The sequence below is a fragment of the Phoenix dactylifera genome, unplaced genomic scaffold (genome assembly GCF_009389715.1).
Source record: "Phoenix dactylifera cultivar Barhee BC4 unplaced genomic scaffold, palm_55x_up_171113_PBpolish2nd_filt_p 001320F, whole genome shotgun sequence".
NCBI lineage: Eukaryota > Viridiplantae > Streptophyta > Magnoliopsida > Arecales > Arecaceae > Phoenix > Phoenix dactylifera.
Genome location: NW_024068651.1, coordinates 70111 through 86129, shown reverse-complemented (window position 1 = coordinate 86129; position 16019 = coordinate 70111). Strand labels below are relative to the sequence as shown.

Sequence of the window (16019 nt, the reverse complement as noted above, 5' to 3'; positions counted from 1 at the left end):
GGAGGGGAAGAAAGGGCCTTCCGATGGCTTCGTGTAAGACCATCGGAACCATTGTGTGTACCGAATCTAATCCGGATCGTTTGATCGGTGTGCCCTCGCTGTTCAGAAAACGTGACTAATTCGCATCATCCCATTTGGGAATCTGCCGGTTTCCATTCATTTCTATTTTTCCAGCTTTTTTTTTTTTAGCAGCTTTAGAAAAAAAGGGCGCCCACCAATATAGGCATGTAGCAGCCCATACGTCATTCCAGCACCACCTCAATACCAGCAGACTAGATGGTAACTCTACCAAGCAAATCTTAGTCTCGTTTCAACCGTACTGCCACCTCAATGGTTTCTATTTTTCCAGCTTCCATCTAGTCCTGTAATTTTTGTGTAGAAAAATTTATTTATAGATTTTACAAAAAAATATTAATTTTTTTATAAAAAGTACATAGGATATTTAATACACTCTTAGGATATTCAATACATATATATGGGATATTTAGTAAACGTATCTTATACCCAAGGGCAAAACTATCCAAAATGTTCTAAATATGTAACTTTTTGCAACAAAAAGTAATTTCTTTTACAAAATCAATAATTAAGTGGATATTTTGTACTATTTTTCTTTATTTTTTTTGTCTAGTTCTTATTTGTTTAGGTAGGGGAGGTCCTTAGGTAAAGTAACTCCATTTTTCATATACCCTAAGCCCCGATAACAATATGTGAAATCAAATGGTTTAATGTAGAAGCTGCTTGATTATCTAGTTTCACTTTTTTTCTCTCTTTTTTTTCCTCTTTTTTCCTTTTGCACAAGTAGTATAGTTGATGATTTTTAGCCGATGTTTTTTTATCTTTATAGTGAATGCATGTATTCTTTAAATGAGCACATATATTTTTGATATGAAATGTCACCAGATCCTAGGTGCACGCACATATTATTTTGCATCAAATGGGCCAAGCCAATGTCCCAAAATTTTCAAAACTGAATTATTTTTTTCAAAAAGTAGCCAAAATCTGAAAAGGTGAAAATAAAGTGTTTTATTACTGCAAAAATCCCAATATTATTAGTTGTGCACTGTAACGTTAGCCGTAAATTCGGTGGTTCAGATGTAATCATCAGATAAGAGAAGTTGTGATTGTTTCAGGATTGCGCTTAGACTTTGTGTGGAAAAGCCCAACCTGATCCTGAGCCTGCCCCGTTGACTTTGGCGTACATCGGTTTACTTATCCTCCGGCATAACAAGTTATTCCAGAGATATTCTAAGTCCTGTCAATTATTCATTAGATTTTAATATATCTATGTATCAGTTTAGTGTATACTATACTTTCCTATTGTCAAAAAGGTAGGGATAAATGAAGTTAAGAAAACCATATTTGTTTGAAATTTACTTGGCGAGAAACTAGAAAGAAAAAGAAAAATTTCACAGAAGGGATAGACATTTTGATAAGGAAGAGGATGGATGGAGAAACTGGATAGGCAAGAAAAAAATATAGATGGTCTCTCTTCATGGACGATCTTTTTTGGCGCGTGTAGTTTCCTTTTTTCATTTTTTTTATGTTATGAGATTAACGAACTCCGTCAGTAGGAAGAGTTCTATTCTTATTCAACTTTTGGGTTTTCTCTTTAAGATGGGCACAAGAGAAAACATGGCAAAATAAGAGTCCCGCCCTATATGATATCTATAGCACCTGCCTTATATGATTTTTATTCCATAAGATTTATTTAGTGTATAGCCAATAGATCACACACACTACGATCAGCTCATGATCAATCCAAATAGATCGTCTTACATTATTCTCTAGTCCATATAGAAAATAGACTAGATTTTCTCTAATATAATTTGTAATAATCAAGAATTTTATCCAAACAAAAAAAAACCTACCCGAACAAGACAAGCTTACCATATGTCGGAGAGAGTATAGCATTGAACAAAGTCTCTTGTATCAATAAAGAAGACAATCAAGTCCAACTCCGAGTCTCTTGCATCAGATTTTATCAACTCAGCTAGCTGAAATGTGCATTGGGCCGGGCCAGCCCCATGGCCTGCTAAATGCAACCCGTACTGCAAGTAGCTTGGGTTAAAGTTTCTATGGGCTGAGCTTCGTTTTCAACATCTTAGCCTGATCTAGAATTGGGCCACACTTGGGCCAATGTTTCACAAGCCCAATAGCCCAGCCTGGCTTGGCACAATATTTATATATAGTATATGCATGCATCTTAGGCATATATCTTGCACATGTATTACTAAAAACATATGAGTAAATATTTTTTATTACGTAATTAAGGGTTATTAGGTGTTTTAGAAAGCATTCTGCCAATTAAGCTTTATACTTAAATTAATGATTTATACTTAGAAATATAAATGTAATTGAAAAGAGGAAATGAGAGTGTTCTTTGTTCTGAATTTTGATTTAATACTTAAAAGAAGGATCCTAAAATTCTTTCATTTCACTTTATAAACTTCAAATTTGTCAAAAGTTTGATATATATTTGGAATGGCCCGATGTGCCCAAGAAGCTTAACCCATCCAAGTTACGAAGTAGCCCAATTTCAGATGGAGCTCCGCACCATTTTAGACTAAGCTGCTCATGCTTGCTCATTCTTGACCCTAAATAGGGCATGCTACGGAGGTAAAGATTCTCGATCGACGCAGTTGTTGATCCCTTGGGAACCTTCAATCAGAAGATGTTCAATGGGAGAAATATTGGACACCTCGATCTTGAGCCAAATCTACCTCAATAACTTCCGACATAAACCGAAGAGAACAACTTCAGCCCCAGCTGAGTAGCCAACCATTTGAGGTGAGCGACTTCAGTTTCGACTGAGGAGGAGCCTCGGCTAGCCGAGGAGAACAGTCAACACGTGTTGATAAGGATTGACAGTCCTAACAACCGACAACTCTGCCAGTCCGTAGTCGTGGTAGCACCATGGCCTATGCCCCACCAGTGCCGCCCACTGACCATGCGGACTAGCTCCCATGCTGCAGCCATACTTCCAACCATTACCTAGCCATCATTGCACGCTACGTCAGGTCAGGTAATGACAAAGTGAGCTCCCCTATATAGAGGGATAGCCCAGAAACCTCAGGTACCCAACATACAATATATATGCAATATTATTCATAGAATCATCCTCTTTCGAAACCCTCTCTCTTTCATAATGTTGCCTCATTATTCTGACTTAAGTATTAGAGGATCCCATGCTGAAAATTTTTCGATAAGCAGACTTTTTGTAGGCCACCAGTGGAGGAGACTAGCATCCGACGCATCAACCAGCCTTGCTCGGCTCGCCTCCAACCGACCTTAGGGTCGACTGAGCTGCGTTCCCACCTCGGTTCAAATTTGGCAAAAATAGTGTCCATCATCACAACTTCCATGTTGCTTTCCTTACACAACCCTGTTACAAAGTTCATAAACTCTCCCCCCCCTCTCTCACTCAGTTGCCCGCGTATTAGAAACCTTTAGGCAATCACTTTTAATTTTTTTTTATTTTTTACTTTTAAAAAATAAAATCACAAAAATTATGATAAAAAATATGTTTGGTGCTATTATTATTATTTTTTATTTTTAAAAAACTATTTTCATAGTTTTAAAAAAATATAAGATTTTTTTACTATTTTTAAAAACAAAAAACTTATATTTTTTATCATAACTATCGACATCCTCTCCATCGTTGCCACCACTATGGTCGTTGATCGCCGTGGCCACCACCATCGCCGTCGTCATCTCCGCCATCATTACCGCCGCCATTACCACCGCTATCGATATCCATCTCTACAGTTCTATGGTAGCCACTTCTATCATTTCTGCCACATAGTCGTTGTCATTACTGTCTCTACCACACATCCACCACAATCATCACGGTTGCCACCACATCATCGGCACCCTCATCACGGCTATTGCTAGTCCACTACCGCCACTTTAGTCTCTACTATCTCAACTACTACTATCATCTTAGCTACCATCATAATATTTATATTTTAAAAATAAATATTTTATTTTTAAAAGAATTTAAAAATAGAATAAAAAAAAATTCTTAAAAAAAAAAAAAAACTGATCCTGGAAGCCGCCTTACCTTGCTACTGGCTTTGTCAGTGTTCTTAGGGAAAAAAAAAACAAGAAAAGGGGGATTCACACTATATTTACTCTCATTTTTTCGGTAGACACTGATATCTGATATGAACGAAGGAGTAGAAAAGAGAGGGAATTAGGGAGTGCATTTTGTGGACAAGCGGGTTGCGCGTATCAATATCCATAGGGAGGCGGCGCGGCGGCAAGAACACGGAGTTAAATGACTAATGTCATCAACTGTTTGCTCCGGCGAGCACGGACAGTATTGCCCGAGCAACAGCTAACAATCAAAGTCCACCACCTTTTAAAAGAGCAATGCTAAATAAACATTGCTCAAGATTGGAACCATACTACTTTTTGGTTATACAAAAGTTTATCTCCATGACACCACACCCAAGATTTTTTAATCTCCAGACTGAAAGACCCCTTGATGAAAGATGGGTTGTCTTCGAAGTGTGGAGAATAATACAAGCTCTTCTATACTTTGAGAATTCCACAAGACTAATAGACTCCACAATAACCTGAACCAAACGCATTCTCCAAAATCCAGATATGCAACTCTAAAGAAAATATGCATGTCATCATGCAAATTCAGTATATGAAGTTCAAAGTCCTTTATTAAGGCACAAACAACCTCAGACTTCCATAGATACAGATGACCATAAGAGCTCTATGGACATGATTATGTGATCAACTGGAAGGAAGCAGATGGTTATTTTCCAAAAGATTGAAGTGGTCTGATGCTGACATAATTGTTCATTCATGAGAAAGTACAACCAACATGATTATGTAATCTACTCAAAAGGAACAAATGGTTATTTACCAAAAGATTGAAGTAGTCTGATGCTGACATGATTGTTCATTCATGAGAAACTACAACCAACTGTTTACCAACATTGCGGCCTGCAAAGAGCCCCACCAGTGCTGCAGGAGCATTCTCAAGTCCTTCAGCTTTATCCTCCACATAAGTGATCTTCCCATCCTTCATATACTGGGCAATAATCTCCTCAAACTGATGATATTTATGAAAAAAATCGCCAACCAGGAACCCTTCCATTCTGATGCGCTTTGTGATGAGGTAAAATAAGTTGTGCACACCCTCAGGTTTCTCGAGGTTGTATTGAGAAATCATTCCACACACCGCAATCCGACCATGGGTCCTCATGTTGATAAGAACAGCATCCAGCATCGGACCACCAACATTCTCGAAGTAGATGTCGATACCTTTGGGAAACAACCTGAAAAGAAAGACTTCATTAGATTGTTGTTGGAAAGAAATTGCTACTGCTCTTCTTCACACTGTAAAATTAAATGACCTAACAAACTATACTCAGGGGACAGCTATCTATCTAATACCAGCTTACCACTATTTATATTACTATAACAACAGATTCTCTTTGGTCCAATATATAGAGAAATATCCACAACCTGGGTATATGACAGTCCAAATAATTTGAAGGCAACTCCATGTTCTCTGAACGACAATAACTAGATCATGGGCCTGCATTATGCAAACATCCTACATAAAAACACCTGCCGATCACGGATCATCACAAATTCCATTGCAAAGATTTTCAGAAATCAGGACAGTTGGAATTGAAGCTAAGATGCACAACATACACAGGCGAGACCCATGCAAGATACTTGTCTGGGTCATGTAATTCCATGTATCACTAAGAGTTTAAGGCTGGATGTAGAACACTAGCTTCAAAAACCATCAGTTCCCTTGAGATATAGAAAAAAAAGTCAGTTAAAAAAAAGAAAAAGCAACCAACCTCTTTAAAGCTGCACTCAAGTCTGGCTCCTTCTTATAATTAAAAGCCTCATCAAAACCAAACTTGTTCTTCAATAAGTTGACCTGAGTAGACAGTGCCAAAAAGGAAGTTGAGCAATCTTAAACAGCAGAGGCATAAGTAAAATGCAATGAGAACACAAAATCTCTCTCAGGACCATAGTGCCAAAAAAGAAATTGAGTGATGCTTAAACAGAAGAGGCATGAGTAATATGCATACGAGAACACAAAATCTCTCAGGACTGTTGCTTGGTTTCACTAAAGCTGAATGCATACAATTTTCTTCTCTGCAACCACAATTATATCTGTTATACCTCTTCGATCTCATGTTCGTCATTAGAAAACAGAAAAAGAAAACATCCACTGTGAAACATTTCAGGTTATCGATGGTGCATTCTTCTAATAGGAATTAGGGACCTACAAAATTGTGGCATTTTTCAACATCTAAGCCCCTGAGGTTGCTTGCATATTAAATTGCAGCTGAAAAGGGATCTAGGGGCATTTGATGTGAAGTGCTCTCAGAAACACTCCCATTATCTGTATCCTGAAAAACAAAATTTGGGTAACCTGAATCCAATACATGAAACCTTCCTTGCCCATTTTAAATGAATCTTCATGTCCAGGTTCTAACCTCATGCCTGTTCGATTTTTGGTATTTCTTATGTGTTTCAGCAATTCCTCTTCCAAAACTTGAGAACCCGAGCCACAGTCATACAAACCTTGTCATCAGAGCCAGCACTTCCAACCACGTAACAGCCCATTAATTTGGCAAGCTGCCCAACAAGCTGTCCAACAGCACCGGATGCAGCGGACACAAAGACATATTCCCCTTTCTTTGGCGAGCAGATTTCATGAAATCCCACATAAGCTGTGAACCCTGCCATGCCTGAATATGAAAATAATGATGTCAGAAGCCATATGACAAATTGTAAGAGAAGCATGGAAACTAAGGAACAGAACTATTCTACCAAAGTTCAGTGACATTCTTTTTCTTCACCATAGTAATTACTCGATCTAGGTCAGGTTTAGTACACTTGTCGACTCTCTTAGCTTGATGCACAAAGCTGATAAATAATCATTGAAAAAATAGATCTAATTTACACTGAGCTTCACTTGTTTGACTTTTTTTTTTTTTCTGAACATGGTTTCAGGTATCTGCCTCAACAGGCAATCCTTGATCCAGATGATACAATTCACATATGGCCTTACTTATCCCTGAACATTTCCATTATCAGTAATAGGTAATACCAAAGGAAATCAAAAAAAAAAAAAAACATTAATATTCCATGCATGCCATGTTAGATGTTAGTGATTTTCAGTATCATTTTGCCATTGCTGCAAGATCTACAACCACAGTTGTTAAACAATCATGTAATACAACTGTCAAATCAGAAGAACCTTAAAGTAACATATAACGATATCAAAGAACGACTACTTTTTAATGGTTATGTTCTCAATATATTCGGATGGCGAATACCAGATTTGTATCCATTTTGCTGAACAAACAACTTACCAAGAAGGCCAGTGTAATAGGAAAGGGGTACATCAGTGTATCTGATCTTGAAAAGCCTCTCTGTTTCTGTGATGAGGCTATACTCTTCCCATCCAGTCATGCCCCACACAAAGTCACCTATCTTGAAATCTGGATGGCTAGAATCCACCACTTTACCCACACCATACCCAGATATGACCTGTACAACGAAAGAAGAAAAAAGATGAACATGGAGAAATAGGGAACCTTAAAAGGTAAGCCCGCATAAGTAGAAGTTCCATGATGGTAATATTGTCTGAAACAGCTTTAGCTTGATTGGGGAAATGGATGGCCTTTTACTTCAACAAGTTCACAAATACTAGCTACTATTTGAGCTCTAATGATGTAGCAAACATGAATTACACAGAATATGACTCTTTAACGCAATGTAGGATCCATATGTATTATTTCTACAATGATAAAGATGAAGTTCTAACCATTGCTTTTCAAATTATATATCTCCTTCCACATAAATTTACTACTGACATGTTTTTCCTCTCTTGATTTGCTATTTTAGCCTTATATCTATGATTTTCCTAACCATTCCACCATAGTTTCCCATCGATCCTATTGTCTCTCTCATTCATTCTTCCAATATTCTTCCAATATTTTTCAACGGATCATCTCATGCTTTGCCATCAAACGTGCAACATGGCAACTCCAAAAAGAAAAGGAAACCCACTCTTGGATACATGACAACCTATCTTTCTCAAGTTTATGACTCCCTGAGTGCTCTATCAAACCACTGAATGCCAAAAACTGGCATCTAATCAATAGAATGACAGAATCTGCACTGTTAGACATTAACCAATCCTGATGAAAAGGGATGCGGACACTACTTGCTTTCTTCCAGCTCTGCAGCCTCTTTTGAACCCTACACACATTTCTCACTCCCAAATACAAGTAAACTTTATACCAAAACAAGTATTGCCGCATCCAGATCAAAGCAGTCCAACTTTCGGACGGATCGACCATTGGGCTACAACATAGCATTTCTCAATGAATTAAAACGATCGTAAGAACACCTAAAGACGTGCTTAAAATACGTTTTATTGCAGAAGGGAAAACACACACACATACACATACACACACTCCCTTCCCCCAGGACGACACGTAGCAAACAAATCCACAAGAACAAAGAAGGACTGAAAAGAACCATCAAATTCTCGGTAGTTTTGTGATCATGATTCACACTCATTTTCCTATAAACTTCTCTACCCAGCGCTCTCTTCCCATTTCTTGCTATAAACTTCTCTACCCAGCGCTCTCTTTCCATTTCTTGTTCAAATAACATATTCAGTTGTGCTTTTTCTCAGCTACTGTACAATAGAACGAGTCAGTGCGTGTGGTAATCGTAAGCAAAGCCTCATAATCCTAATCGTTACATCTAATTTAAGCAAAACTGCACCACAAAGTTGTCCGGATACTACTTCATGTAAAAAATATAAAATATATAAATAAATTTATTTTATACTATCAACTTAAGTTTTTGAGATAAATAATAATTTTCACATGATATTAGAGTTCGAACCTTGCCTCTGCCTCATCTACTAAAAACAATAAAAAAATCTGACTAATTTTTTTAAAAAATATAGATACATCTGTCACATCCTATCTAATCATGATACAAGCAAGCAAAAAAAAAAAAGAAATAAGTTGTAGGAAAAAAAAAAAAAACTGTGTGTGAGAGAGAGGGTTCTTATTATATCATATATTTATATGGTATACCGAGCCAGGGACGAAGTCGGGGACGTAGGAGGGCTCGTCGTGCTTGCTCATACGCGACCGCATATAAGGGTCGCAGGAGAGGTACAGGTTCTCGAGCAGCACCGCCTTCGATCCCTCGGGGACCTTCAATCGGACGGTGTCCGTCGTCACGACCTCCATGTCGCTCTCCTTGGGGAAACCCGCCGTTATGAAGTCCTTCAACACAACCTTCTTGTTCGCCTTCGCCCTCACCTCCGCCATCGCGCTCTCTCTCCCCCTTTTCGGCCTTTAGAGAAGGCCTATGGACGAGGATCGTGCTATTAAGTACTCCACGTAGAAGGCTCTAGAAATGCAAAAAGACGGAGAGGAAAAATAAAGTACAAACTTTCTCCCAGGTTTTTAGGCGTTTCAGGCAAGTAAGCTTTCCAAAAAAAAATAAAAGTAGCAATTATATGCGTTTATTATTTTATGGAAAAAGAAATTTTTTAAAAGTCAGGTTGGGTGCAATTTTTTCTTAAAAAAATAATATCATCTAGAGAAAGAAATAATTTTTAATTGGTTATAATGCCGTTATAAATAGCCTTTACTATAGTAATTAAAAGTTTAGCAATAAAAATCATAGAATATACAATATTTATTATAACTATTGAATGATTGCAGTAAATTAACATGAATTTTTTTTTTTTGATGGTATGAAAATAGCGAGGCTACCTTGTCGATGGAGTGGACCGTAGGGTTTGTCAATTCTCACGACGCTTAGAGGGCAACGCCCGGACGGCACAGGTTTACGCGTCGTCCAAGCATCAATTTTTTTTGCAAGAATTAATCGTTGTCTTTTTTTTTGTCTAAAGTCCAGCTTTTAGCGTCATGTTAAATTAGAATGGAGACGGATCATGACCACCCTACAATAGAATGGGGACGAACGAACTTTGAAACTATCTGTATGGTGTTGCTGGAAATTGGACCCGGGGGCCGCCGTGAAGCCAGGACAGGAGGAGCTCCGCTGCTGCAGGGGGCGGACGGCGGTGCGCCGGCCGGCTGCGTCCTCCGCTGCGGGGGAGTGTGCAAGTCCTGCAAGGAAAACCGGTGGCCGGGCTCCCCGGCGCCGGCCCTCCGATGCCTAAGTCAGAGGGGGCAAGTATGTGGAGAGAGCAGGGAAGAGAGTATGTGGAGAAGACAGCAAGAACATTTGGATAAGATAAAGAAGACGAAGAGGATGATGTCCTCAATTGTGTCTGTGCTTCCCGGCGGGTTCAGTCCCGGGGATCTGTTTTCGTTTTTGTTGTCCTCTTGTTTTTGGTCCCCCCTCCCTTTTCCCCCCAGGTTTCCTTTTATAGGAGGATTTTTGTTACCTGGGAGGTGACAGGAGGTTTGTCCTATTTTGTAATAATTGGGCACGATTTGGCCCATTAATGGCGTAATGGAGAACGGGACCGGATCAGACCGGAATCAGGGAGTTGTCACGGTCGATCGGACCTGTTGGAGTGGTTGAACCGCCGGCTGTGGTGGGCCTGGGGTCCGTGGATGGTAAGTGCATTTATTACCGAATGAACCGGCGGTCAGGGAGAGCCATACATTCTGATGGTTCAGTGATCCGGAGATCGTCTTGGGCCGTGTTCATTAAATGACTGAGTGCATCGGAGACTTGAGAGAGTCTCGTGCATTAATGGCAGGTCGTGCCGAATACCTGCGAAGATCTTATGCCTTGATGGCTTAGAGATAGTGGCAGGTTATAGTGGAGTTGTCAGGTCCCTTAGAGGGTTAGGTGGAAATTGGATATTTGGCTAAGGCATGGGCTCGGCCTGCTGTGCTCGGCCTTCTGGTCTCGGCCTTCTGGTCTCGGCTCTCTGGTCTCGGCCTTCTGGTCTCGGCCTTCTGGTCTCGGCTCTCTGGTCTCGGCCTTCTGGTCTCGGCCTTCTGGTCTCGGCTCTCTGGTCTCGGCCTTCTGGTCTCGGCTCTCTGGTCTCGGCCTTCTGGTCTCGGCTCTCTGGTCTCGGCTCTCTGGTCTATGAGCTCGAGAGCGGAAGAGCCCGATCACTTAGGATGAGCTCGAGAGCGGAAGAGCCCGATCACTTAGGATGAGCTCGAGAGCGGAAGAGCCCGATCACTTAGGATGAGCTCGAGAGCGGAAGAGCCCGATCACTTAGGATGAGCTCGAGAGCGGAAGAGCCCGATCTCTTAGGATGAGCTCGAGCTTGCTGATGGATTTGGGTGCTATAATTACATTTGTGGGGTGGTCCATTTTCCCACCAACACTACCCCCCGACTTCCGAGTCCGAGCTGCTTTTTGGCTCGGGCGAAGGAAGTAGTTCAGTCATCGATCGTCCTGGTGCTGTGAGCGTTCTTACACCAAGGCGACTGAAGACGCTTTTTCTGCTCGGAGTCCGTTCTTTGGGGACGTCGGCAGAGAAGAATCCAAGTAAAGATAAATGAGAATGTAAAGACATTAAATGAATGGGTACCTTGTACCGTGTGCGTCCTTGCGCCGAGGCGACTGAAGACGCTTCTCTGCTCGGACTCCGTTCTTTGGGGACGTCGGCAGAGAAAAGTCCAAGAATAAAATAATGTAAAGACATTAAATGAATGGGTACCTTGTACCGTGTGCGTCCTTGCGCCGAGGCGACTGAAGACGCTTCTCTACTCGGACTCCGTTCTTTGGGGACGTCGGCAGAGATCCAAAAATAGAAGAGCGGGCTGAGCTCGTTGGCTGAAGACGATGGAGCGCGAGCCGAGCTCGTCCGGTCAGAGAGGACCGCTAACTCATAGCCGATGGAGCACGAGCCGAGCTCGTCCGGTCAGAGAGGACCGCTAACTCATATCCGATGGAGCACGAGCCGAGCTCGTCCGGTCAGAGAGGACCGCTAACTCATATTCGGGGAGCACGAGCCGAGCTCGACAGTGGAAGCCGATGGAGCACGAGCCGAGCTCGTCCGGTCAGATGGGACCGCTAACTCATATCCGATGGAGCACGAGCCGAGCTCGTCCGGTCAGAGAGGACCGCTAACTCATATTCGGGGAGCACGAGCCGAGCTCGACGGTGGAAGCCGATGGAGCACGAGCCGAGCTCTTCCGGTCAGAGAGGACCGCTAACTCATGGCCGATGGAGCACGAGCCGAGCTCGTCCGGTCAGAGAGGACCGCTAACTCATAGCCGATGGAGCACGAGCCGAGCTCGTCCAGTCAGAGAGGACCGCTAACTCATATCCCGACGTCTCGGGCGTCCCTATAGCCGGGGCATCCCGACGTCTCGGGTCATCCCGACGGATCGAGGCATCCCGACGTCTCGGGGCATCCTGACCGTGGTCAGGGTAGGAGCACGAGCCGAGCTCGTTGGCTAACCTGAAAATAGATAAAATATTGAATTTATTTGAAGCCAAAGTGGCGTCCTGTACCTTTTGGAGATATTTTGATAGCTCTCGAGCTTCGAAGTCCCTCAGGACTTGGTTCGGCACCGGCCTTCTTTGGCTTGATTTTTTAGGTGTTTTGCGCTCGGGTTTCTGAGCTCGGTCTGCATGAGCTCGGCGGGGGCTTCAGTGATGGCGACGCTCTGAAAGGGGAGCAATGTCGCGGGCGCCGTCCCAAGGACTTACGCCCGTAAGGAGGGAGTACATGCTGGTTTCTTGCTTGCTGCCGGCAGACAGAAGACTTGGAAGGATAATGGGATTTAATGGGGCTGTACCCTTTGTCACAGAGGCTTACAATCCCATTTTAAAGCTCCATAACTTTCCTTCTCCAGACCTCAGCTTTTATTTCTCTTTCCCCCCAACTCGTTGACGTGAGACTTGGACTACTACTTCTCACTGGTTGCCCCCACATACATCGTTGCAGCAGGAGCCATGCCTGATTCGAGATGGCTCGGGAGTCAGGAGAAAGTTTCTTCCTCTGCTTCACATGATTCCGTGGAGGCGGCACAGGAGGGGCCTCCACTTGTTGCAGGCTTTGGGCTGCAAATAGCTAGCGCTTGGACTTGCTGCACAAGCGCATCGAAGTGCTCGAGTTGGACTTGTGGAACTTGATCTACCGGAGATCTTGATGGTGAATTTTGGACTGAGCGTTTGGGACTTGGAGCATGATACTCGAAGGGGAAACCCGCTTGTAGGGGGCTCCGGTTGAACTGGAGCTGGAGGAGGCGGTGCCATTGGGATGCCCCTGGGTTGCAGGCTTTGGACAGCGGTAGCCAGGGCCTGCACTTGTTGTACCAGGGCATCGAACTGCTCCGGCCGAACTTGATGAACTGACTCGGTCGGAGGTGATGAGTTCCGGACGGAACGCTCCGGACTAGGTGGAGGTCGTTGAGAGGCATTGGAAGCCCCTTTGCTTCTTAGCTTCATGGCAGCGAACTCGGTCCCTTCCTCTAGCGCCAACTGTTGCTGGAAATTGGACCCGGGGGCCGCCGTGAAGCCGGGGAAGGAGGAGCTCCGCTGCTGCAGGGGGCGGACGGCGGTGCGCCGGCCGGCTGCGTCCTCCGCTGCGGGGGGGTGTGCAAGTCCTGCAAGGAAAACCGGTGGCCGGGCTCCCCGGCGCCGGCCCTCCGATGCCTAAGTCAGAGGGGACAGATATGTGGAGAGAGCAGGGAAGAGAGTATGTGGAGAAGACAGCAAGAACATTTGGATAAGATAAAGAAGACGAAGAGGATGATGTCCTCAATTGTGTCTGTGCTTCCCGGCGGGTTCAGTCCCGGGGATTTGTTTCCGTTTTTGTTGTCCTCTTGTTTTTGGTCCCCCCTCCCTTTTCCCCCCAGGTTTCCTTTTATAGGAGGATTTTTGTTACCTGGGAGGTGACAGGAGGTTTGTCCTGTTTTGTAATAATTGGGCACGATTTGGCCCATTAATGGCGTAATGGAGAACGGGACCGGATCAGACCGGAATCAGGGAGTTGTCACGGTCGATCGGACCTGTTGGAGTGGTTGAACCGCCGGCTGTGGTGGGCCTGGGGTCCGTGGATGGTAAGTGCATTTATTACCGAATGAACCGGCGGTCAGGGAGAGCCATACGTTCTGATGGTTCAGTGATCCGGAGATCGTCTTGGGCCGTGTTCATTAAATGACTGAGTGCATCGGAGACTTGAGAGAGTCTCGTGCATTAATGGCAGGTCGTGCCGAATACCTGCGAAGATCTTATGCCTTGATGGCTTGGAGATAGTGGCAGGTTATAGTGGAGTTGTCAGGTCCCTTAGAGGGTTAGGTGGAAATTGGATATTTGGCTAAGGCATGGGCTCGGCCTGCTGTGCTCGGCCTTCTGGTCTCGGCCTTCTGGTCTCGGCTCTCTGGTCTCGGCTCTCTGGTCTCGGCCTTCTGGTCTCGGCCTTCTGGTCTCGGCTCTCTGGTCTCGGCCTTCTGGTCTCGGCCTTCTGGTCTCGGCTCTCTGGTCTCGGCCTTCTGGTCTCGGCTCTCTGGTCTCGGCCTTCTGGTCTCGGCTCTCTGGTCTCGGCCCTCTGGTCTCGGCTCTCTGGTCTCGGCTCTCTGGTCTATGAGCTCGAGAGCGGAAGAGCCCGATCACTTAGGATGAGCTCGAGGGCGGAAGAGCCCGATCACTTAGGATGAGCTCGAGGGCGGAAGAGCCCGATCACTTAGGATGAGCTCGAGGGCGGAAGAGCCCGATCACTTAGGATGAGCTCGAGAGCGGAAGAGTTCGATCACTTAGGATGAGCTCGAGCTTGCTGATGGATTTGGGTGCTATAATTACATTTGTGGGGTGGTCCATTTTTCCACCAACATATGGTAAGAAGAAAAAAAATAGAGTTTTTCTTAGCACAAATATTTTTCTTAAAGTCCAAATTTGCATGAATACTCTCTTAAATTTATATTTATTTCTATATTCTTATCAAACACTGCTTTTGCATAAATATCTCTAATACACCATTTTTTTCTAACACCATTAAATAAAAACCATATTTATTTTAATTAAAAATAAAAAATTAAAATTATTTTTTTTTATCGAGATCGCTTTATAAATATTTGTATTTGCACATCTACTCATTAAACATATTTTAGCCATTTTAATTTAAAACCATTAATTTTTTAACGACGTTAGATGGCATGGGTACATATGCAAAAACAAAGATAAAAAAGGCAGAATAACAAAATAAATGTTTTACGAGGGTATATATGTAAATATTAATTTTGAGAGGATATCCATATAAAATTCGATATTTAGGAGGGTATTCATGCAAAAAAAATTAAAAAAAAAATAGAAAAAAATTTAAAACTTTCTTGAGTAAAGAACTTCAGCCAAACTTGACTCTCAACTTCCCATCTATTCTGCAGTATTTTGGTTGATGGCTGAGCAAAACGAAGTGATTTGGTCCTTTCCAAACTGTAATCACCACCATGAGGGACATATATGCAATTCTCCGTGCATACTTCCTAGCTCTTACACCTTCTTTGAAAGATCCAATCCAAAGAAAGAACTTTGCCATGAAATTCCACCAAGTAGCCCCTCTCAACTTGGCCTTGAAGGTTCCAAGAATCATCAGCCAGGTTTTTTACGAGAACTCTCGACATAGAAAGGCCGAGAGAAACAACATTAATTGATGCTGAAAACAAAGGCTAAGAACACCAATTATATATGATTCTTATGAAGCTAACTCAGAATACTAATTATCATGTTGCAAGTTGTTTAGGTTAATATACATGATCTCAGGGGTCTACCACCATCCAAGTCTCGCCTCCTGTTATCCTTCAATTTAATTCAATTGCCCGGTGTACATTCCTGTGGCCCTTTGACGAATGCGACGCCACTTCATCGGTTTTCAGGAGGTAAAGTATCCTCTCGGCTATCTGGTTCCATAATATATTTTCTCATGACACTGCTGCTGCCATTGCGGAATGTGACTATAAACCTCGTCGTAGAGAATGCGTAAGCCTTTACCGCAGAATCATAATAGATAGTCATATATATATATATATATATATATATATATATATATATATATA

The 16019-nt window shown here is 42.8% G+C and overlaps 1 protein-coding gene across 3 annotated transcripts; it reads right to left on the bottom strand.

The window, feature by feature from the left end:
- Positions 1-4651: 4651 nt before the first annotated feature.
- On the bottom strand, positions 4652-9389 carry LOC120108404 (2-alkenal reductase (NADP(+)-dependent)-like). 3 transcript variants are annotated; one of them, XR_005509772.1, is made up of 6 exons: positions 9108-9389; positions 7362-7539; positions 6568-6734; positions 5832-5914; positions 5485-5557; positions 4652-5294 (listed from the first exon to the last, which is right to left on the bottom strand). XR_005509772.1 is itself a non-coding variant. In XM_039122001.1 (5 exons), exons 1-5 carry the CDS (start codon positions 9345-9347, stop codon positions 4916-4918), a joined length of 1047 nt encoding a protein of 348 aa, XP_038977929.1. In that variant the 5' UTR covers positions 9348-9387; the 3' UTR covers positions 4652-4915. The 3 variants fall into 3 exon arrangements, 1 of the variants encoding a protein (XP_038977929.1); XR_005509771.1 differs by having other exon boundaries at positions 4970-5294; positions 5421-5557; XM_039122001.1 differs by lacking the exon at positions 5485-5557 and having other exon boundaries at positions 9108-9387.
- Positions 9390-16019: the final 6630 nt, after the last annotated feature.